General features: G+C 44.4%; 1 protein-coding gene across 15 annotated transcripts in view; it reads left to right on the forward strand.

Annotated features, from left to right (window-relative positions):
- eda2r (ectodysplasin A2 receptor) overlaps positions 1-24,785 on the forward strand; it is a 678,182-nt gene that overhangs the window by 329,469 nt on the left and 323,928 nt on the right. For 12 of the 15 annotated variants that reach the window (XR_011342800.1, XR_011342797.1, XR_011342807.1 and 9 more), the window contains 3 exons: positions 1,988-2,087; positions 6,513-6,859; positions 12,274-12,315. Coding sequence is in view for 3 of the 15 variants with exons in the window: in XM_069892730.1 (XP_069748831.1) it covers positions 1,988-2,087; positions 6,513-6,859; positions 12,274-12,281 (455 nt within the window). In the remaining 12 variants the exon portion in view is untranslated. Of the gene's footprint in view, positions 1-1,987; positions 2,088-6,512; positions 6,860-12,273; positions 12,316-14,380; positions 15,169-15,784; positions 16,382-24,785 lie in introns of those variants that run through there. The other 3 variants (XM_069892730.1, XM_069892729.1, XM_069892728.1) reach the window with 3 other exon arrangements.

Here is a 24,785-nt window from a genome sequence, read left to right on the forward strand (position 1 = left end):
CTGTCCCCCAAGGCATCGAGGAGCAGCATCCGAGTGGCATGCTGATTCCTGGAGAGGCTGAGGGAGCCAGTGAACACCCACTTGATGGTCCCGTACTTATCTTTTGCGGATGGGTGTTGAACGAGGTGCAGCACTCGTTTGGCAGTGGCCTGGTCCAGGGCCGTGACCACATGGTAAAACTTGGTCGAATCCGATGAAATGTGGTGGAGGTGAAACTGAGCCTCTGCGTGGCTGAACCAGGTCTCCGGCTCCTGAACCCAGAAGTCAGGAAGCTCGATGGCTATAGTGTTGATCAAAGGGTCGTTCATGTTGGGCTCAAAGATGTTTGAACCCGTCGGGGTCACCAATTATAGCGGCGGCTATACTGCTAACTGAAGGATCGCACAACCAGATGGGTTGAGTTCAGTGAGCAAAAACTGATATATTGCAGGCTGCCTGGCTGGTCTTATACTCCCAGCCCGGATCTAGCTGAGAACCGCGTTGCGGCCCCGATGTCACTGGGGTGTCACGTGGGTCCCCAAGCGCGAGCGTGCCGAGGGCGGGAGGAAACCCCCGACGGTGCCATTTTGGCCAGCTGCCCCGTCGTGTGTGTGACAAGCGGGGCTGGTTCACCTGCCTAATGACGTACTGCCACACTCCCTTGAAAGCAGTGAATAAGGTTGGCAAATAGGATATGGGCTTCATTGCAAGAAAGGAGGATGAAAATTGGGAATTTGTGCTGTGGCCGTGTGTAGCTTTGGTGGGACCGCAATGAGAGAGCTTCATGTGGTTTTGAACTTGTCATTCAAGGAAGGGTGTTGTTACTTTGCAGATACTACAGAGAGAATTCATTCATATAATTCCTGGAATGAAGAGTTGTCTTCTGAAGAAAGGTCTAATTTCTCTTAAGTTTAGAAAAGTAAAAGATGAACTCATTGAATTAAGTATGATACTGGCAGTAGAAGCTGTGAGGATGTTATTCCCCTCACAGGGGAGTCTTCATCCTGGGGTCATCGTGTCGAGACAAATTGACCATGATTTCAGATTGAGATGGAGAAATGTCTTCTCTGAGGGTTATACATTTTTTGGATTTTTCTCCACTAGGGAACAGAGCAATTGAGAATATTCAAGATTGAGATAGATTCTGGACATTAGAAGAGTCATGGGATAAGGAGGAAAGTAGAATTGAGACCAAAGACAATTTTAATCTTATTGGTTGATATAATCTGCTCCTGCTTGACATGTTCCAAGTGGCAGATATTATTCCGCATGTAAAAACATGCTTTAACCAGCATTGGTCTACCCAAGCTTCATGCTTGATGGTACAGGAAATTATATTTTAATGCACATAATATACAAATGATTATGAAAAATAAAATTGCAATCGGGCCTTCTGTCCAAAGTTGTGCATTTAATGGGGAGTCACACAAATTGTTGTGGAACCTCCTAGTTCAGTGAAAAATCTTAAAGCAGCCATTTTCATTGAGATCATCATCTCAGTTTAATGGTACAGATATGGCCCCAAGTGGTCGGTTGTAATGCGGGAGTGCAGCATGTACCTCCAATGGCTCATGGGATCTTTGTCCTAGGAACTGAAAGGTGTGAGCAGGGGGATCCATTTAGCTTCTAGTTGGAGTATATTTGTGTAGTCATTGGTCACATGAAAAATAAAGCACATTTAAGTCGTATAGAGTTATCTCAACAAACGACTCTGCATATCATTATAATCATTTTAGTGGCTGCAATACAAGTACAATTGGTTGCCTTAATCATTTTCAACTCACTAGGTTTCCAGTCACACTTAGATAAATGTCCATTGCAATATTTTTGTAAATACGATAACAATTGGGGTCTGTTAAAGGAGAAAATTCAATGGGGAATGAGTAAAGTTTACTTTCTCCTGCAAATAAATGGAATCAGAGTTTGTGTTGCTGGATACCAGAAGCAGATAAAATTGCAGAAGTTCACTTCACATTCACAAACCCCTGCATTCTGCTTTTACTTTTAGGACCAACAGATGTGGATCAGACCAAAGATGCACCATTTACCTTGAGATCATGCTTCGTGACCTATCTGTGCCCATCAGGGTTTGATGACCAGAACAGAAGGTAAACTTGGAAAGCTCTTTTGCATTTAAAAGGTATCAGAGTACAGTGGGGTGGTCATCTGGTATGTGTGGGGACATTTGAAGGGGACAGGGTTACCAGTGATGATGTGAACCAAAGTGAATGGTGAGTGATGATTCCACTAATAAGTTATTTTACTAATAAATTATTCTACTAATAGATTATTCTGCTGATACCAAGATGGTCAGCATAGATAGCAGTAGGTAGATTGCTATCACAGCCCCAGCAATCCTTATTTAAATCCGCCACTGATGTGGGAAGTTTGTATGCTTCCCCGTGATCTTTGTGGGTTTTCTCCAGATGCTCTGGTTTCCTCTCACCATCTAAAATGTGCAGAGTTGGTAGGCTGAATGGACTTCATGGTCTGCTCATGTTTCATGGGCACATGCCACATTGTTAAATTTTTTTAAAAAGTTAATAAATAGTGGTTTAGCGTCAACTATTTTGCAGTGCATCTCATTGTGTATGTACAGTGGTACATGATGTAACTTAAGCTTAGTATTTCTCAGTCATGTCTTCTACCAGAAAATCTTGTGAAAGACTGAGGGAAAATGAGGATCACACAAATCTCTACTCTTTCATGATCACATTAGCTTGCCTTATAAAGAATAGAACCTTGTCTTGATCTTCTCAGGTCATGTACATCAAGGGGAAAAGAGCTGGTGTAGCTTTCCTGGTATCAGACATTCCTGTTCCACGAATTCTGAATGAATCCTTGGAGGATGTTTCATAAAGGGAAGGGAGGAGCAATGTCCTCCAAATAGATAAATATTCTGATCCTGTTCCCTCTGGATGAACTCATTCCTTCTTTAAAAACTTCAGTTAAGGATGGGACTGCTCAGACCTGGGAACCCCTCTTATGAAAGCAAGGAGAGGTGGGGGTTGCAGCTACAGGCCTGCCTAAGTGATAGAAGTGGGACTTTCCATACAACTGTCTAACTATTATTTTAAATGTCAAGATTGTACCCACTTCAACCCGTACCAATCCACAAGCACCAGTGGTAACAACCGCAGAGTGAGCTGCGGCTCGAGTCCGGTCTATTGCTGCAGCTCCCTTCCCACTCAGTCAAGCACCAGAGGTCCAGGAAAACATGCATATGTGACTTCTCCAGCTATAGTGAGCAGGGAAACATATTCTCAGTCATGGAAGTGCAAAATGAAATCTCTCTCTCATTAATTCAGCTACAGGGGCTCTCCTCCATGCCCAAGAAGGAGATTCAAGTTTGTAATGGTGACCCACTTTAGTACCAACCATTCATTAAATCCATTGAACACCGTATTGAAAGTAAGAACAAAAACTCCAAAGATTGTCTATTATTTGGAACATAAAAGGAACAGCCAAGGGAACTTGTAAGGACTTGCCTACATATGGTGTCGGGCAGAGGATTCATGAGAGCTAAGTCTTTACCTCAGGAGTATTTTGGCATTGCTACAGCTTATACAGAGAAAGCTCTTTCATGGTCATTGATAAAACTGGAAGACACAAGGCCTCTACCAGCATATACTTTCTTTCTAAGAGGATGTTGTAATGCCATGGAAGATATTGACTATATGCATGAGCTTAATATGTCTGCAGATATGCCAGTCATTATAAGGAAGTTGCCCTGCCAACTGAGGGATTTGTGGAGAACTGTGCTCTGTGAATTCCAGAAAAAACATAATTGATAGGATACCCTTAAGGATATGGTGGATTTCCTTGAAAGGCAAGTGAAGATTGCAACAGAGGCAGTATTTGGAGATATCAAAAACACTCCAACAGTGAGCAATGATGTACGAAGATCCAAGTCACAGCCTCATCCAACCATAAAGGAAAGCATCTTTGCTTCCACTAAAACAGTTGCGGATAAAGAAAAAATAAAGGAACTAAGGAAAAGGAGAGTTTGGCTGTTGTGAAGAGCTGTTTGTTCTGTGGAGATGGACACACTTTGGAGATGTGTCCACAGTTGAATAAGAGGCCACATAGTGAGAGAATCACTTTCCTAAAGGAAAATGGAGTATGTTTCGGTGTATAGGACAAATCAGCAAAAATTGGAGGAAGAAAGAAGATCTACATTATACAGGAATTTACTGTATTTGATTGTTATTTATCATTGAGTTATGATTATTTGAGACAATAATTAGGGGCTGGTGTAAGAGCCAAAGGCTTGTGGTTTACCATTGTCAGTTTGGCCACGGGCATTGGCGGTGTCTCGGGACCCGGAGGCTGTGCGTGTTCGATCTATTCCAGTGTGCGTGCGCTATGGACTGGGATTGGCGTATGCACAGTAGTTACGTGCGGTTGGAGCAGTTATTGACCCCGCGTTGACTGTAATGGTAGAATGCATGATGGGGCAGTGAGGCTCTGATATTTTCTGTTGACCATTATCGAAGGGATTGAATGTAACATTACCAAAGAGACTGGTTGTTAAATTTTATATATTTAGAAAGCATGTTATGATATTATTAAGAACATTAGCACTGACGTTATGAGTCCTTTTGTGTTAATTATAAACCATTTTTAAAACTCATCTTGACTTTGTTGTGATTTCCTCAAACGCATCAAAATAAAGAACCCACTTAGCCTCCAAGCAGCTTTTTTCTGGATAGTAGTCACTGCAGAAGTAAAAATCCTGGAGAAACTCAACAGGTCAAACAATGTACTTTATATTCCAAAGATAAAGATCCAGAACCTACGGTTCAGGCTTGAGCCCTTCAATAAGCGTTATCTTTATCTTAACACTGTTTGACCTGTGAATTTTTACTTCGAGCATGCTCTAATGACAACTCCCCTTGAAAATTGGGAAGAGTTACTTAAGCAGTCGTGGGAATCCTGGATCTCCCGATCATGGAAAAAGAGATATTTTTAATTATAAAATAGTAATGGACCCTGCTGCTCACCTTTTCATATCAACCATCAGGTCACCATTTACCCTAATCGTGTTAACCAACACTTTGTCCACATCCTTCTATCTTGGTGAAAAAAAACTGAGAACAAGAATTTTGGACTTGGTTTCAAGAATGTGACAAAAGCAACAAAAAAAATAGGTGGAATCTATCATAACATTAAGTTGATTTAAACAGACACTAGCAATAAATACTCAAGGTGCTTCATCAGCAGAAATGAAGCTATTATTGACCCTTGGTTGCCCTGCGTTAAATTCCATTCAGCGACAGATTAACCGGTCTGAGCATGTGGTTAGTAAAATGTTGCTTTTGTGTCTAACCTCATGATACTCGTTACAGATTCCATATGAATCTTTTGGAATGTCCAGCCCTTTGAATTCTGATCTGCTGTTTCGAACCTGTTTACATCAAAGTCTTCTTTTGTGGTAATGCCTGATACAGAAAGTAAATGCTTAGTGTTAGCTCTCTGGAGTAAACAATGACAGTTACTATTTTTTAATAGTGCCATGGTATCATCACTTCTCGAACACACCCTATTCATTCCATGTTTAAGATTCATTGCTTTAAATACTCCTCTCCTCACTATATTGAATCCAAGGTTTGCTCTGTATTTGAATCTCGCATTCATCCATACCCACATGTGACCCTGGCATACTTTCAAACGAATGGATATGATTTAACCAGCAAATTTCACAACTTTAACCATCTCCCATTATCCAGCGGTAAATTGCCAATTTCTTTCTTTCAAATGTAGGACACAGAGCAGGAAATTTAGCTTGGGCCAGTCGCACAATGTGACAATCATCTTATAATCAATTTTCTCAGTGTTGGTTGAAGGACAATCAGGATAAGTCAGATACTTGCTCTTTGAAGCACAGATCTCAATTGTGGAGAAAAGGCCTTCTCTAGATTTGACGTTCCATCATAAAGACGGCATTTCAGGCAGCGCGCCCTCAATCATCTACTGAACCTCCGAGTGATGCTCTTTCAGAAGCAAATGTACCCCTTACACCTGCACATGGTCCAAGTTAACAAGGATTGGTTGATTTATGCCATTACTTTTCTGATATTTATCAACATTAAACAAATTTGAGGGCTTTGGAAATTCCTTTTGATATCTGGGCACTGACTTTCCAGCTGAAGATGAATATGCCGACGTACAGTGTAATTTCCACTGCTTGATTGTGGCAAGCACTGGATGGGTTTCCATGAAGACCAGTGATTTTTCCTTCAAGTCTGCAGTGTTTTACGAATTGAGCAGAATAAAATTTGAAGTCCAGCAGTAAATGGATCTGAAATAATGGATCTTTTACCTATATACAGATTGCTTTAAGGAGGGTGTTGACCTAACATTGATCTAAAATAATATACAGCATTAAAAATTAGATTGATCATTTACTAAATATAAAACACTTGAGAGAAGTCCAAGGAAAATAAGTTTCCAACATTTAAAACTTGTAGTGGTGTGGTGCTCAGATTTATAAGTAATTATTTATGCAATGACATTACATTCTGTTTTTACAGTCCCACCTTCTCCAGCTCCCTTCCATCTGTCTCCCCTGAATTTCAACCACTTGGCTGCAGTGAATGCCCAACTCCGAGGACTTCATATAGCGGAATGAAGGTCGAATTCCTCTCAGAGTGTGATGAAAGAGTGCGTATTCTGCCAGACGGAGGGGCCTGCAATACTGCCATGGTGCACTGTGCCTCAGAATGCCAAAGTAGATGGCAGCATGTTCCAGTCGAATGCACAGAGCTTGACCTGCAAAATTATCTGGCAGATGTGCAGGATGAGGGCACCATCGTGGCCCAGGAGACTACAACACACTACCAAACCTTGAGACCACAAAAGAGGCCAGCTACTACTTCAGGTAATTTTGGAATGAATGCAAAAGAAATGCTTCCGAAATCAGAGGAACAGGGGAACTTGGGAAACTTGTACAGTGAGTCATTGGTAAGGAAGACAAATGGAAAGGCTAGCATTCATTTCGAGAGTGATAGGGATATAAAAGCAGGTATATGATTTTTAGGCTTTAGAGGGCATTGGTCAGACCACACTTGGAATATTGTGAGCAGTTTTGGGCTCCATTTCCAAGGAAAGATGTGTTGGTATTGGAGAGGGTCCAAGGGAGGATCATTCCCAAAGTGAAAGGGTTTTCAAATGAGAAGTGTTTGAATGCTCTGGGATATTACTCTCCAGGGTTTTGAAGAAATGAGGAGTGATCTCATTGAAGCCTATTGGATACTGAATGGCCTGGATATAGTGGAGGTGGAAAGGATGTTTCCTCTCGTGGGGGAGTCTGGGACCAGAGGGCACAGCCTCAGAATACAAAACAACCCTTTAGAACACAGATGAGGTGGAATTTATTTTCCCAGATGGTGGTGAATATGTGGAATTTGTTACCGCAGAGGCCAAATCATTGGGGATAATTAAGGCAGAGGTAGATATGTTTTGATCGCAAAGAGAATCAAGGGTTACAGGGAAAAGGCAAGAGAATGGAGTTGAAAAGAATAGTAAATTAGCTGCAGACCCAATGGGCTCCAATGTTTCCAATAATTCCGCTCCAATGTTTTATGGTCTCATTGCCTTATGGACCTGATCCTTGTGTAAAAGAATCGTAGATGTGGGAGTGTGGTGAGAGCAGATCAAAGGAACACCACAACATTAGATGTGGTAACACTTAGCTGTACAATTAACCCACATGGAATAACCGACGAAACAATTGTTTCTATTAAAATGAAAACAAATTAATCTGTTGTTTGATGCCCCACATTCATTTGAAAATAATTAGAAGCTTGTTTCTTTTGGTTCTTTTATCTTTCCTTCTTATAACAGACACCATTCCCGAACTAAGAAATAGCCACAATCTACTTAATTCTTATCCGTCATAACAAGTATGGAAAATAGAAAAAAATCTGTTTTCATTAAAGTCCCCTTCAAAGTAACCAATCCAAATAAATGCACTCAGTTCTAAAAGTATTAATACACAATAATAAATGAATGAAAATATTTAAAAACCTAAAAAGAGAAGGGATGCTGCTTGATTGGCATTTTGGTATTCCAAATAGCAAATGATCACTTTAAAAATATAAAACTGATTGCAAAGGACAAGCTGATGGGACTTGGATGCTCACACCAAGTAGTGCAGGATGTACATAAGAATACCTCTGTGTGCACTCTTGCTGTTTGTGAGATATTTAAAATGATTTTGGCGTGGCTAGGTGCAGTTTCAAGGCTGACCCCCACAACTGTTTGAATCCACGGACAGCAAAATGGTGATGAGAGGACTGAGTGTCATCTGCCATTTGTGTTCACAGCCTGCAAAGTTTCAGCTTCTGTGTGTGTGGGTGGATCCGGTTTTCACGAATAATATTCCCATACTCAGTTAATGCAGTTGTTCGAGCAAGTGGTGGGAAATTTGATCTCAGATTAATTGAATGTTAAATGGAATATTTACTTGTTAGTTATGAGAACCTGCCACACTGTTCCAAGTATGAGATGATGTATTCCTGTGGAAACATCAGCCAATCAGTAAGGTACTAATAAGGACCATTAAGCAGAGTTTATCACTTTATGGTAGCTCAGAAGATCAAATTGTATTTTCATGACGTGGAAATCCAGCACTTCAGAAATAAATGCCCCAGATTCCAGTTATTTATGATTTACACTAAAGCAAATACACTTTTGATTTGATTGGGATTTCCATCTTTTGAAGATTGTTTTCTGTGATTCCATCCATTTTTTTCTCAGAAGACTGCAAATCAATGGGTTTTGAGCTGATCAATTACAGTAAGAGCTTAGGTCATTTTTATTTGGAATATAAAAGCATAATTTGAAGAGGTCACAGAGTAGGGTGAACAGTGTTACTTGGAGACCATGGAAGATTACACTGTTGTTTGAGGATAATCTTTCCTCTCTTGGTTGGGTTACGTGTGGGATAACTGGATAATGATGCACATCATACCTAAGCTCCTGGATAGAATGGTTCAAAAGCTAAAACATGTTTTTTTTTTGTTGTTCTTGCGCATTGCACCAACATGTTTTGTTTCCTTTCACAGATCTTTGTCCTGTTGAACTCTGAGACATGTGATCGTAGAACTTGGTTGACAGCCCAAACCTGTTATATTAGGAAATTGTTGTTCATGAGATTTATGTTCATTTAGGGGTGGCACCCATTCCAAGCCCTTCTTAGTGTGTGGAACTGGATTTGTTATTAACAGTGGCCTATGTGCTTAGAGCAAAAATAGAACAAGATGGCTTTGTAAGGGAGATCTGCAAAGGTCTTGCCCTCACAGATGTCAGAGTGAATAAACATCTCTAAACTGCCCAGTACTGATGCTGGTAGCTCTGTACAGCTTTAAACGTCCAGTTAAAGCAGCTGATGGTGTTTGTAAGTAAAATCCTACAACCCTGGTGGCCTGTGCCTAAGATGTTGGCACCTGCTCTTGGCAGTGGCCACGAGGGGTTGCAGATTCCAGGGGAGCAGCGGACCAGTACAGGATACCAGAAATGGGGAGAACACCCCTCGTTGAGAAGGAGAAGCAGAGAAGATGACCCTACCAGGAGAGTGACCACAGCAGCGGACGAGTGAGGGGCTCAGTGGCTGAGGGACCCACACAGGCTGTGGGCCACTTGCGGTCGGGTGAGCAACACGGGCTGCAGGATGCTGGAGACTGGTTCATGTGAAGCAGGTGCCGGATCCAGATTTTGAGAGGGAGCTGAGGGCAAGAAGGTCTCCTAAAGGGCCTTGGATGCTGAAGACCTCCTGACTATATCGGTGGTTTAGATCTGGAGCCTGGGTTGCTGTTGAATCAACCAGGAGTTGTCATGACTGCAGGAGTGCTGGAGGAGGATGGATGTCACTGAAAGGACCATCTTTTTCTTTTACTTCTAACTGGAAGCGGCACAGGACAATTCTAATGAAAGCAATTTTGTGGTCCTATTACATGTTCTCACCTACTACATGACAAGAAAGGAGTGTTGAATCTGGAATCATCCAGTCAGAGTTCTCTCACCTCTGACCAGCTATTTATCTCTCTACAATGTTTTCATTTTATTTATTTTTACCGACTATTACTTCATTGAAGAAGGAATGATCATTGTTTCTCTGAATTGTTTATGTGTTCCTCATCATTTTTACAATAGACAATAGACAATAGGAGCTGGAGTAGGCCATTTGGCCCGTCGGGCCAGCGCCGCCATTTTAGATCATGGCTGATCATTACCATCAGTACCCCTTTCCAGCCTTATCCCCATAACCCTTAACTCCGTTACCCACAAGAGTCTTATCTAACTCTCTTTTGAACATAGTCAGCGAATCCGCCTCTACCACCCTCTGTGGCAGAGCATTCCACAGATTCACACTTCTCTGGGTAAAAAAATGCTTTCTCATCTCCGTCCTAAAGGGCCTACCCTGTATTCTTAAACTATGGCCTCTAGTCCTCGTCTCCCCCATCATTGGGAACAAGTAATCAGACTTTACCTTGTCTATCCCCCTGATGATTTTATATACCTCAATCATGTCCCCCCTCATCCTTCTAAACTCCAATGGATACAAGTCCAGTTTTTCTAGCCTTGCTGCATATGACAACCCTGCCATCCCTGGAACTAACCTTGTAAATCTGCGCTGCACACCCTCTATAGCTAGTATGTCCTTCCTCAAGTTTGGAGACCAGAACTGGACGCAATACTCCAGGTGGGGTCTCACCAGGGCCCTGTATAACTGCAGAAGGGCGTCTCTGTTCCTATACTCCAATCCCCTCTTTATGAAAGCCAACATTCCATTTGCCTTCTTCACAGCTTGAGGGTGAGGTCATTTTGAGTCCTTGGATGGCTATTTCAAGTCCACCATAGTTGTGGCCCAATTATCCTTGATGTGTACAGGGCAGACAGTGGGAGATAACACAATCCCTCTTATGGAGTCTCCCTTCCTCCACTCACTACTTGTGTAGATAGCCTTTCAATTCCAGGTACTGATAGCTTGAATCAGATTTGGAGTATCATCTTTGACATTGACATTTTCTGCTCCTGCCTGTTGTCCATGGGCTGTGATTTTAATAATGCCACATGCATGTTTATTTATTTGTTATACATTTTCACCTTTTGCTTCAATTTTGGAGCTGTCATCTAGTTAGTTTCTTTTACACAGTTATTTATTTCTGCAAAATCTCAGATTTTTGTATGAGGCTATGTTTTTCCACTTGACCATATAATTCAGTATTGCTTTTGTTTATAGGGTTTCCTGAAGTAAGCCACGAGCTATAGGTGATTTGAGTAAAAAGACTGCCATTTTTACAGAGATTTAGTTGACATCAGGATGTCCTGAAGGTGCTTGAAAAGCATTTCAAAAGCATGAAGTGTAGATTCTGCTATAAAGTAAGAACAAGGCTGCTAAATGGACAGAGTCAGGCTTTCACAATAAAAACATGTAATTTGTAATTAAGGCTAATGATACATTAGGTATCAGGTTGGATGCAGAACAGAATGGCCCTTTTAGAAATAAAGTGTGGGTCTTTTACTAGGTGTGGACCTATTGGCTTTAATGGAACCAAATGAGTGGAGATGAATGCGAGCTGCAGTAAAAATCCACACAAGCTTTTAGTGCTGGAAAACAAAGAGGGATTTTTTTTCTACCTCAGAAGTTAAAAAAAATGCAGTTGAATTATAAGTCCATCTGAATTCCAGGAATGGATGATTTTATTTTGGTGATATTTGGTGACAAAGCAGCCTCTATCCTCAAGAACCCTCACCACCAGGACATGCCCTCTTCTCACTGCCACAGTCAGGAAGAAGGTACAGGAGCCTGAAGACATACATTCAATGTTGCAGAAACAGCTTCTTCCCCTCCACCATTGAATTCTGAACAGACTAATAAACCTAAGGACACTACCTCACATTTTTCTTGCTTTTGCACATATATGAATATATATTTATTTTTTAAAATATATAATTTACAGCAATTTTGTTCCAGTAAAGCTCCCACAAAACAATAAATTTTATGGCATGTTCTTGACAATATGAACCAAGTTGCTTCATATGGATCTCCTGGGTACATTACCCATGGGTTCTGCAGTATTTAGGTGATCACCTCTTCCTTTATATGTCAAGGTTAATATGTTTTTAGGAATCCGTTCTGCAGCTCTATTGTCATCTAGTCAGAGCCGCTTTGTGCAGTCTGCTACTAATTCCAGAACCTTTAGGAATAGGTTGTGTTTGTGTATTCTTTTATACATCATTGTCATTTGATTAAGTGTGTGCAGCTAACATGTATTTTTTCTACTTTAGATTCCTGATTTGGGAAACCTGTCCAAAAGATGTAAACCAACGGTAAGTCTTTCCTTCTTGTGCCCCACACCCCCAATAAATTTCACTTCTTTTCCTTGGTGCATTCCCTTCTGAGTTGATACTCATTTGTGAAAGGTCAACAGTGGGAAATATTTTCATCGAGACTTCTGCCTTGACCATAAAAAAGTGCATCTGCATTTTCCTCCTGCTAAACTCCTAGAACATAGTTGGGACTGTCACAAGTGTGTAGGGTCAGAGGTAAATCTCTTTTCCACCGCTCTTTGTTTTTGTCACATGCATTAAAATAAGGAGCACCACTTTGTGGGACGAAGAACTGCCACGAGGAGAAAGATGCTCTGAGGAGCCTATTTTCTCTGCTGCTATTGAAGATTGGTATTTCTTCATCTGAATTGTTAATCCTGCAACCAAATTCCTGGAAGCCCATGACCTTCGGACCTCAAGCAGATCTCCTTACCCTCCCACAAATCCTGTCTTTCGCTCTGCCTGAGGTTTCCAATTGAAACAGATTCTTCACAATTGATTTCCTGACCATTTGCAGGTTGAACTTTGCTTACTTGAACCCTGTTAACAATGCATTCCTCTGCCCATGACTCAGACTATTTTTGAAAACTTTGTCTAGATGTTTATTCATTCCAAATATAAATTGCATCAAAGTTCTCCTGGCCAGGCATTCATCCTTGATCCAAAGTAAACTTTAATGGCTGGTTCTTGCATTGCACAAGCCCCACACATCCATTACTCCTGTCGTTAAAAGTCTGCGTTGGTCTTTGTCACCAAAGTCTCTCAACTATTTATCTTTGTGTTTAAAATCACTCCCAGATACTGCTTAACCTGCTCTTGCTCACTCTTGGTGTAATTTGAACTCCCGACACTTTGCCCTTCCTTCCCTTAAACTGCTTTGTTTCTTTCACTCGCCTTTGAGCCCATCAGCAAACCTTATTAAAACCATCACTTTTATATCTAAGTGATGACTCTTTTAGTAAGAGGTGTGCAATATGTGCAGTGAGCCTGCAGTTGAGAAAATGAACTCCTTAAGTGACACATTATTCTTGAGTTTTGTAAGATTTATTTTCACTTGGTAGTATATTGTCACACAACTATAATAGGATATATCCATGTTGATAGACTGTGTCATTAGTCAGTGTTAGGGATGTCTGAGAAATGACCAAGCGATAATTGACCATTTGATCTCTGTTTTGAAAGATTTGAATTAACAAAGATGATTGGTTTGGAATTCAACTCTATAAATGGCGCCGAAGTTAATTTCAACATTATCCATTGAAACATAATTGCTTTGAGATTTCTTCTGCAATATGGAACTTCCTTAATTCTGTGTTGGTGTTCTCAACCTTTTTCTTTCCACTCACATCCCACTTTAAGTATTCCCTAGGCCATTGGTACCCTGTGATTAGTAAGGGATTACTTAAGGTTGTATGGGGGTGGAAAGAAAAAGCTTGAAAACCCCTGTTTTAATCGTCCCTAAGAGCCTCGTTATGTGCACGGTTTCATAACTCCAAAGGAAATGGGCCAATGAGCATTTTTCTCAAGCAAAATATTTCAGTAACAATTGGGTCTAAGGAAGTGATTCTCATCCTTTCCTTCCCAACCCACACCCCACCTTAAGCAATCCCTTACTAATCACAGAGCCCAGATGACCTAGCGATTACTTAAAGTGGGATGTGAGTGGAAAGGAAAAGGTTGAGAGCCACAGTGATATTGACAATGATATTTATAGGGGAGGTTAAACAGGGAGAGTGCAGATGCTAGAGAACCAGCACAATACACAAAAGGGCCGGAGGAGCTCAGCAGGCCATGCAGCATCCACAGAAAGCAAATGGTAGATCCGGGGCAGCGGATGGAAGGAGTTATAAGGATTCACCTGCAGAATGTAGGTGGAAAGGATCATTGGGAGTCATCGAATGAGAAGACCATTTCAAAGATAGAAGGGAAAAGGCCAGTTGTCTGATTTCCAATTTCATGGCAAATGGGATCAGAATGAAAATGCATTTTGTTCCTCTGATTAGTAAATGTTTTTCATCTGTCACTAATTGAAATATCAAATGATCACCATTTTCTATGGCTACAGGTTTGCACATTTAGCTCCCGCAGATTTTGTGGGTACCTTGGATACGGGTTGGATTCCTCCCCACTGAATGTGCAGGGAAAAAGACATTTAGAAAATGGAAGCCCTTTACATGCTTTGAAACCCTTGAAAGCACAACAGCTGGTGGAAGTGAATTGAGGCATTGGGATCATCTTGGGAATTCCAGCAATGGAACAGAATTAGAATTTATTGTATGATGGACATTGATTCAAACAGATAATCTGTATCATTCACGGTTCTGTTTAAATTCTTCTCTCTTCTCTCATATGTTGAGGTAATGAAGCCTAATGGTTTTAGAATTGATTATATTAGCAATCTGAGTGAAGCAGTCTTAAATTAAAAGGGGCACACTGGCTATTTAGACTATCAAATTTTGTTACTGGGGAACACATTTTGTTGGTTCTATCTCCTGTGATAACCTTTAAATAATGAAATTACTTTCTGGAAGAAGTGGCATTTCAGTTCTCCAGAAACTGATATTCCATGTCAATGGGTCAGTCGCACCACATAGCAGGACCTAAGCAAGGGCTCAAGGAACAATCAAAACTATTATTTGCACTTGCCTCCAGGTGAAACTGCAAGATGAGATATCTCCAAGGGGAAAGTGTGAAGAAGGTTAACCATTAAAACAGGAATCTGAAATATCCAGCAGTGCATTTAACCCTGTGGAATTTTATATTCTGTCATTATTTTGATGTCTTTACACTGACATTTCAGGTAAAATTTGATTTGGTAATTCTGCTTTTGGAATAAAAGTGGTTAGTGTAAAATGTTTCATGTTCTTTAATTTTCTTGTAAATGAAAAAGGGTATACATTAAACACAGTCGCAGGGAAGACCTCATCACTCATCGTGGATCTGAAAGGTGTGAGGTGCTCCCACATAACAGGGCGACATAATAGCGTAACACTATTAGAGTGCCAGAGACCTGGCTTTGAATCCAGTGCTATTTGTACGTTCTCCCCTTGACCTACATGAATTTTCTCTGATTTTCTCCTGCCCTCCAGAATGTATGGGGTTGGTAGGCTAATTGGGTGTAATTGGGCAGCATGGGATTTTTAAAAAAAAATCCTGTCTTTCCATAATTCCTGACTGCAGGTACTCCCCGACTTGTGGCCTATGTGACTTGCAGCCATTCGCACATACAAACGAATTTTAAAAATATACATCACAAGATCACAAGAAAAAGGAACAGAAGCAGGCCATTTGGCTCATCAAGTCTGCTCTGTGAATCCTGGTTCTCATGGGCCTGTCTCCAGCAGCTTCCTCACATTGCAATATTGCCTTTAACCTTAGAATAATTAAAATAAAAATTCTGATGCAAATAACAAATTCTTGTCTCCCATATATTTGGTATTACATGAGAAACACTGGCAAATTTCGACAGGTGTGATGGAAAGTGTGCTGACCGGCTGCATCATGGTCTGGTATGGGAACACCAATATCCCTGAACGTAAAGCCCTCCAAAAGGTAGTGGACACAGCTCAGGACATCACAGGCAAAACCCTCCCCATTATTGAGAACATCTACAGGGAACGCTGCCAATGGAGGGCAGCAGTGATCATCAAGGACCCACATCATCCAGTACACGCTCTGTTCTCGCTGCTGCCATCAGGAAAGAGGTATCGGTGCCGCAGGACTTGCACCACCAGGTTCAGGAACAGCTGCTACCCCTCCACCATCAGACTCCTCAACAACAGACTCAATCAGAGACTCATTCAAGGACTCTTACTTGTGCACTTTATTGATTTTCTTTTGTTCTTTCTGTATTGCACAGTCGGTTTGTTTACATTCATTATCTGATTACAGTTCCTTTGTTTACATGTTTACACTGTGTACAGTTTATTTTTTGCACTACCAATTAGTGTAATTCTGCTATGCCCACAGAAAAAAAAGGAAAAAGAGAAGAGTTGTTTCTGATGTTATGTATGTAATCTGACAATAAATCTGAAATTTATGATAGGGTGGGATGAGAGAGAGATACATGGTCAATCATTAAAGTTTTTAGAACTGAGCCCAATCCTGTTCTTGACTCATATCCACACAGATGTAGTTCCATCCTCTGCACAGCTTCAAGTGGGTATCTTGTTCAATGCTGAGTTTAGCCACATAAATACTCATCCATGCCAGGGATCAAATCCACACACTTTTGTGCCTATGTGGGGTGCTGTTAAACATTATAGTGCAATTTAACAGTGTGCCATTGGTAATTTTTTTAAGCATACATGAAGACCAAGAAGGTGTGATCAATTGGAAAATTAAAGCAGTTTTTGGCACATCCAAAAATGTGGGAAATAAGATTTTTCAACTCATGCCATTTTACCTTGCATGTCGAAATTCTTAATGCCTGTGAAGAACAGTTCTTGCATAATCAACCTCCTCTGGGCAATCAGCATGGATTTTCATAAAGAACAAGGATTTAGATACTAAGAACTTTTCAAGGCACAGTTACTAATAGAATTGCCTATTGATGTTAATGATATGGTGCAGTTGTTTGATCAACAGATTTTTTGGCTTTATTAAGTGCAAACATTTCCGGCTTTATGTTTATTCTTGACAATGTGAAATTAAGTTGGACAATATTTCAAGATGAGTTGCTACTAGATAATTAACAATAATGGACAGCTGGCAAACTGTGCAGCTCTGAACTGGATATGCTGGAAGATATGCCTTTTGGAAGTTTGTGACTAAAATGCTTGCAGGATAATGAATCCCAGATACAATTTCACTGAGAGGAATAACTTTGAGTGAGGAATAAATAACCCAAAACATTATCGAGCAATTTTACTTTGAAACAAACAAAGCTAAGAAGTTTGACAAAGGGAAAGCTGTGCATGTTGTCTATATGGACTTTAGTAAGGCCTTTGATATTAGAGGTTAGTTAGGAAAGTTCAATCATTAGGTATTAATGTTGAAAAAGTGAAATGGATTCAACAATGGTTGGATGGGTGATGCCAGAGAGTAGTGTAGAAAAGTGTTTGTCAAATTGGAGGCCAGTAATTAGTGGAGTGCCTCAGGGATTGGTACTGAGTCCATTGTTGTTTGTAATATATATTAATGATCTGGATGATAAGGTGGTAAATTGGATTAGTAAGTATGCAGATGATATGAAGATTGGTGGTGTTGTGGACAGTGAGGAAAGTTTTCAAAGATTGCAGTGGGATATAGGACAGTTAGAGGAGTGGGGAGAAAGATGGCAGATAAAGTTTAATACTGATAAGTGTGAGGTGCTACATTTTGGTAGGAATAATCAGTTGGGTTGGAAAGTATGTTGTGAAGAAATTATAAGAAGGCAAAAAAGGAATATCGAGGGATTAAATCTTGGACAGATGTGGAAACTAGAATAAAATGTGGCAAAATGTAGAATTGTCCATTTGGAAGGAAAACAACAAATGCAACCTGCAAGGAGGGTCCGAGTGTGAGTAGCCATATTTATTTGTAGGTGTATGGTGCTGGCACAGCTGAGAGGGAGGTTTGAAAAGGTAAGGAACTCTTACCTTTTCCACTTGCAAAAAAACATGATTTGTGTCATAAATATTTCTTTTTGAAAATATGGAGTCCATACTTACTCTATATTGGTTTGAGAGCTCTCGATAACTTGTTCCGGTTATAATTCTCAGCTCCATAGCAACTTGAATTGAGGTTATATTTGTGTTTTTGACATTCTTCTTTTTTCTCTCTTTTATTTTAGGAGTTTATGGGTGGTTGAGGGTTGGGGCGGGATTAAGGGATTATATGTATAAATATACCACATATGTATTGCTTTTTCAATTTATTCTTTTAATAATTGTAGTTGTGGTTTTTAAAACAAAATGTTAAAAAATAACTCTTCCCTTGCTTCTTTTTGAGTTGGAGTCAGGAGGCTGCAATTGAGTTAATTGATTAGGGGCAGGGAGCAATTGAGATAATAGATAGGGCATATAAAAAGGGACAGGTGTTAACATGGCCAGTAACGGAGTAGCTCAGAGTGGGGCTTTGTTGAGTAGTGGAGGAGGACAAGGAGTTTGCTCTCAGTAAGGTAAGAGTTGGTAAGTTTCTTTAATTAAGCTGGTTAATGAACTGAGGAATTGGGTAATGGAGGCATTTGTTAGGGACATCCAGTGTTCCAACTGCAGGATGTGGGAAGTCTGGGACAGCACATTTGTTGCCGACGACAACACCTGCAAGAGATGCATCCAGCTGCAGCTTCTGATAAATAGAGTTAGGGAAATGGAGTTGCAACTGGATGTACTTTGGATCATTAGGAAGGCAGGAGCGGTGATAGAGTGGAGTTTTAGGGAGGCAGGGGCAGTGACCGTTTTGGGGAGGCAGGGGCAGTGACCGTTTTGGGGAGGCAGGGGCAGTGACCGTTTTGGGGAGGCAGGGGCAGTGACCGTTTTGGGGAGGCAGGGGCAGTGACCGTTTTGGGGAGGCAGGGGCAGTGACCGTTTTGGGGAGGCAGGGGCAGTGACCGTTTTGGGGAGGCAGGGGCAGTGACCGTTTTGGGGAGGCAGGGGCAGTGACCGTTTTGGGGAGGCAGGGGCAGTGACCGTTTTGGGGAGGCAGGGGCAGTGACCGTTTTGGGGAGGCAGGGGCAGTGACCGTTTTGGGGAGGCAGGGGCAGTGACCGTTTTGGGGAGGCAGGGGCAGTGACCGTTTTGGGGAGGCAGGGGCAGTGACCGTTTTGGGGAGGCAGGGGCAGTGACCGTTTTGGGGAGGCAGGGGCAGTGACCGTTTTGGGGAGGCAGGGGCAGTGACCGTTTTGGGGAGGCAGGGGCAGTGACCGTTTTGGGGAGGCAGGGGCAGTGACCGTTTTGGGGAGGCAGGGGCAGTGACCGTTTTGGGGAGGCAGGGGCAGTGACCGTTTTGGGGAGGCAGGGGCAGTGACCGTTTTGGGGAGGCAGGGGCAGTGACCGTTTTGGGGAGGCAGGGGCAGTGACCGTTTTGGGGAGGCAGGGGCAGTGACCGTTTTGGGGAGGCAGGGGCAGTGACCGTTTTGGGGAGGCAGGGGCAGTGACCGTTTTGGGGAGGCAGGGGCAGTGACCGTTTTGGGGAGGCAGGGGCAGTGACCGTTTTGGGGAGGCAGGGGCAGTGACCGTTTTGGGGAGGCAGGGGCAGTGACCGTTTTGGGGAGGCAGGGGCAGTGACCGTTTTGGGGAGGCAGGGGCAGTGACCGTTTTGGGGAGGCAGGGGCAGTGACCGTTTTGGGGAGGCAGGGGCAGTGACCGTTTTGGGGAGGCAGGGGCAGTGACCGTTTTGGGGAGGCAGGGGCAGTGACCGTTTTGGGGAGGCAGGGGCAGTGACCGTTTTGGGGAGGCAGGGGCAGTGACCGTTTTGGGGAGGCAGGGGCAGTGACCGTTTTGGGGAGGCAGGGGCAGTGACCGTTTTGGGGAGGCAGGGGCAGTGACCGTTTTGGGGAGGCAGGGGCAGTGACCGTTTTGGGGAGGCAGGGGCAGTGACCGTTTTGGGGAGGCAGGGGCAGTGACCGTTTTGGGGAGGCAGGGGCAGTGACCGTTTTGGGGAGGCAGGGGCAGTGACCGTTTTGGGGAGGCAGGGGCAGTGACCGTTTTGGGGAGGCAGGGGCAGTGACCGTTTTGGGGAGGCAGGGGCAGTGACCGTTTTGGGGAGGCAGGGGCAGTGACCGTTTTGGGGAGGCAGGGGCAGTGACCGTTTTGGGGAGGCAGGGGCAGTGACCGTTTTGGGGAGGCAGGGGCAGTGACCGTTTTGGGGAGGCAGGGGCAGTGACCGTTTTGGGGAGGCAGGGGCAGTGACCGTTTTGGGGAGGCAGGGGCAGTGACCGTTTTGGGGAGGCAGGGGCAGTGACCGTTTTGGGGAGGCAGGGGCAGTGACTGTTTTGGGGAGGCAGGGGCAGTGACCGTTTTGGGGAGGCAGGGGCAGTGACCGTTTTGGGGAGGCAGGGGCAGTGACCGTTTTGGGGAGGCAGGGGCAGTGACCGTTTTGGGGAGGCAGGGGCAGTGACCGTTTTGGGGAGGCAGGGGCAGTGACCGTTTTGGGGAGGCAGGGGCAGTGACCGTTTTGGGGAGGCAGGGGCAGTGACCGTTTTGGGGAGGCAGGGGCAGTGACCGTTTTGGGGAGGCAGGGGCAGTGACCGTTTTGGGGAGGCAGGGGCAGTGACCGTTTTGGGGAGGCAGGGGCAGTGACCGTTTTGGGGAGGCAGGGGCAGTGACCGTTTTGGGGAGGCAGGGGCAGTGACCGTTTTGGGGAGGCAGGGGCAGTGACCGTTTTGGGGAGGCAGGGGCAGTGACCGTTTTGGGGAGGCAGGGGCAGTGACCGTTTTGGGGAGGCAGGGGCAGTGACCGTTTTGGGGAGGCAGGGGCAGTGACCGTTTTGGGGAGGCAGGGGCAGTGACCGTTTTGGGGAGGCAGGGGCAGTGACCGTTTTGGGGAGGCAGGGGCAGTGACCGTTTTGGGGAGGCAGGGGCAGTGACCGTTTTGGGGAGGCAGGGGCAGTGACCGTTTTGGGGAGGCAGGGGCAGTGACCGTTTTGGGGAGGCAGGGGCAGTGACCGTTTTGGGGAGGCAGGGGCAGTGACCGTTTTGGGGAGGCAGGGGCAGTGACCGTTTTGGGGAGGCAGGGGCAGTGACCGTTTTGGGGAGGCAGGGGCAGTGACCGTTTTGGGGAGGCAGGGGCAGTGACCGTTTTGGGGAGGCAGGGGCAGTGACCGTTTTGGGGAGGCAGGGGCAGTGACCGTTTTGGGGAGGCAGGGGCAGTGACCGTTTTGGGGAGGCAGGGGCAGTGACCGTTTTGGGGAGGCAGGGGCAGTGACCGTTTTGGGGAGGCAGGGGCAGTGACCGTTTTGGGGAGGCAGGGGCAGTGACCGTTTTGGGGAGGCAGGGGCAGTGACCGTTTTGGGGAGGCAGGGGCAGTGACCGTTTTGGGGAGGCAGGGGCAGTGACCGTTTTGGGGAGGCAGGGGCAGTGACCGTTTTGGGGAGGCAGGGGCAGTGACCGTTTTGGGGAGGCAGGGGCAGTGACCGTTTTGGGGAGGCAGGGGCAGTGACCGTTTTGGGGAGGCAGGGGCAGTGACCGTTTTGGGGAGGCAGGGGCAGTGACCGTTTTGGGGAGGCAGGGGCAGTGACCGTTTTGGGGAGGCAGGGGCAGTGACCGTTTTGGGGAGGCAGGGGCAGTGACCGTTTTGGGGAGGCAGGGGCAGTGACCGTTTTGGGGAGGCAGGGGCAGTGACCGTTTTGGGGAGGCAGGGGCAGTGACCGTTTTGGGGAGGCAGGGGCAGTGACCGTTTTGGGGAGGCAGGGGCAGTGACCGTTTTGGGGAGGCAGGGGCAGTGACCGTTTTGGGGAGGCAGGGGCAGTGACCGTTTTGGGGAGGCAGGGGCAGTGACCGTTTTGGGGAGGCAGGGGCAGTGACCGTTTTGGGGAGGCAGGGGCAGTGACCGTTTTGGGGAGGCAGGGGCAGTGACCGTTTTGGGGAGGCAGGGGCAGTGACCGTTTTGGGGAGGCAGGGGCAGTGACCGTTTTGGGGAGGCAGGGGCAGTGACCGTTTTGGGGAGGCAGGGGCAGTGACCGTTTTGGGGAGGCAGGGGCAGTGACCGTTTTGGGGAGGCAGGGGCAGTGACCGTTTTGGGGAGGCAGGGGCAGTGACCGTTTTGGGGAGGCAGGGGCAGTGACCGTTTTGGGGAGGCAGGCACCCCTAAGAGCCAGGAGGTGGGCAGCTGGGTGACTGTCAGGGGAGGTGTGGGAAAGAGGCAGAAGGAGCAGAGCACCCCTGTGGCTGTTCCCATCAACAATGGGTAAACCATTTTGGATACCCGGGACAAGTTGTAGTGGTCACGCCTTTGCCACTGAGACTGGTCCCTCAGCTCAGGAGGGAGGAGAGGAGTGTAGTATTGATAGGGGGTTTATTATTTAGGGGGTCAGATAGAAGGTTTTGTTGGAGAGATTGAGTATCTTGGATGGTCTGTTGCCTCTCTGGTGCCAGGGTCTGAAATATCTTGGGTTGAGTTCTCCTGATTCTAATGAGGGAGGGTAAGTAGCCAGTAGGGACCAATGATGTGGGTAGGAAGAGGGAGGAGGTCCTGCTAAGAGACTTTAGGGAGCTTGGTGCAATGTTGAAGCACAGGACCTCTAGGGTGGCGATCTCAGGGTTGCCTAGTGCTAGTGAGGTTAGAAGCAGGAAGATGATGCAGCTAAGCATGTGGGTAAAGACCTGATGTAGGAGGGAGGGCTTCCTATTTCTGGATAATTGGGCTCTCTTCCAGGAAAGATGGGATGGTTTGCACATGAACTGGAGTGGGAACTAATATCCTTGCAAGTTTGTTAGTTCTACTCTGGGGTCGAAGGGGGTTTAAACTAGACTTGCAGGGGGAGGGGAACCAGAGTGATAGAGCTGGTAACCAGATGGAGAATGGTTAGGGTCATGAGAGGACTGCACATAAAGACAGAAAGTAGAGGTTTGTTCATGCTGGATATGATCTCAAATGTATCTATTTCAATGTGAGGATTATTGTTAGTGAGGCAGATGAGTTGAGGTTGTGGATTTGAATGTGGGATTATGACATTATTGCTATTAGTGAGACCTTGGTTGCAGGAGGGGCAGGACTGGCAGCTGTGTTTTGGGGTTCTGATGTTCCAGACATGATCGAAGGGGAGAGATGAAAGGGGGAGGAGTGGAATTGGTAGTCAGGGAAAATATCACAGCTGCGCTAAGACAAAATGGACTCTCCTGCAGAGGCCATGTGGGTGGAGCTAAGGAACAGGAAAGGTGTGAGCACATTAATGGGCTTGTTACAGACCATCCAATAGTCCGAGAGAATTGGAGGCACAAATCTGTCAGGATATAACAGACTTTTGTAAGAAACTAAGTTGTGGAAGAAGGAAATTTTAATTTTCTTCCTATTGAATAGGACTTCCATACTTTAAAGGGACTAGATGGCTTGGAGTTCCTCTATATCAATGTATAGAGGCACCAATGAGAGAGGATACAGTACTTGGATCTCCTATTAGGGAGACTGGCAGGTCAGGTGGCAGAAGTCTTTGTCGGTGAGCATTTTGGGTCGAGTGATCATAATGTCATTAATTTCAAGTTGCTTATGGATCAGGATGGGTCTGGTCCTCAAGTTGAGATTCTAAATTGGAAAAAGGCCAATTTTGTGGAAATGAGATGGATCTTGGAAAGGTCAGTTTAGAATAAGCTGTTTTCTGGCAAGGACATGTCTGGCAAGTGGAAGGCCTTCAAAGGTGAGATTTTGAGGGTGCAGAATTTACATGTTCCTACCAGATTTAAAGGCAAAATTAACAGGCCGAGGGAACGTTGGTTTTCAAGTGATATTAGTGATATGATTTATGAAGAAGTCGTGTATAATCAGTGTAGGTCAGAAGGAGAAAATGAGATACATGCAGAATGTAGAAAATATAAAAGGAAATCAGGAAGGTAGAAAAAAGGGATGAAGGTGCTCTGGCAGATAACGTGAAGGTCAATCCAAAGGGTTTCTACAAGTATATTAAGAGTAAGAGGATAACGGGACAAAATTGGTTCCCTAGAGGATCAGAGGGGTCAACTGTGTGTGGAGCCTCGTGTAATGGGAAAGATCTTAAACAGTTTTTTGCTTCGGTATTTACTCGAGAAATGAGTGCAGTGCATAAGGAAGGAAGAGAAACAAACAGAAAGGTCATAGAACAGGTGGAGATGAAGGAGGAGGAGGTGCTTGCTGTCTACAAATGTAGATAAATCCCCTGGGCCAGATCTAATATTCCCTTGAGTCTGAGGGAGACTAGTGTAGAAATTGAAGGGAGCCTGGCTGATGTATTCAAAATGTCCTTAGCAGGAGTGAGGTGCCAGAGGATTGCAGGGTGGCTCATGTTGTCTTGCTGTTTTTCTTTTTTAAAAATGCTCCAAAAATAAAGCAGATAATTATAGATGGGTGGGTGAGTCTGACATCAGTAGCTGCTAAATTACTAGGAGTTCTGGCAGACAGGATATATAGATATTTGGATAGCATGGGCTGATTAAGGACAGTCAGCATGGCTTTTGTGCATTGTAGGACATGTTTAACAAATCTTGTAGAGTTTTTTGAAGAGGTTACCAAGAAGGTAGATGAAGAAAAGCCTGTGGATGTTGTCTGCATGGACTTTAGTAAGGCCTTTGACGAGATCCCACATGGGAGGTTAATTCAGAAGGTTAAGGCACTAGGTATCCATGGAGAGATTGTAAACTGGATTGGAAATTGGCTGTTTGGGAGAAAACGGTGGTAGTGGATAGTTGCTTCTCAGTCTGGAGGCCTGTGACCAGTGGTGTGCCTCAGGGATCGGTGTTGGGACCATTGTTGTTTGTTGCCTACATCAATGATCTGGATGATAATGTGGAAAATTGAATCAGCAAGTTTGCTGATGACATAAAGGAAGCGTTGTGGACAGCGAGGAAGATTTTTGAAGCT

The sequence above is a fragment of the Narcine bancroftii genome, chromosome 8, assembly GCF_036971445.1.
Source record: "Narcine bancroftii isolate sNarBan1 chromosome 8, sNarBan1.hap1, whole genome shotgun sequence".
In the NCBI taxonomy this organism is placed as follows: domain Eukaryota; kingdom Metazoa; phylum Chordata; class Chondrichthyes; order Torpediniformes; family Narcinidae; genus Narcine; species Narcine bancroftii.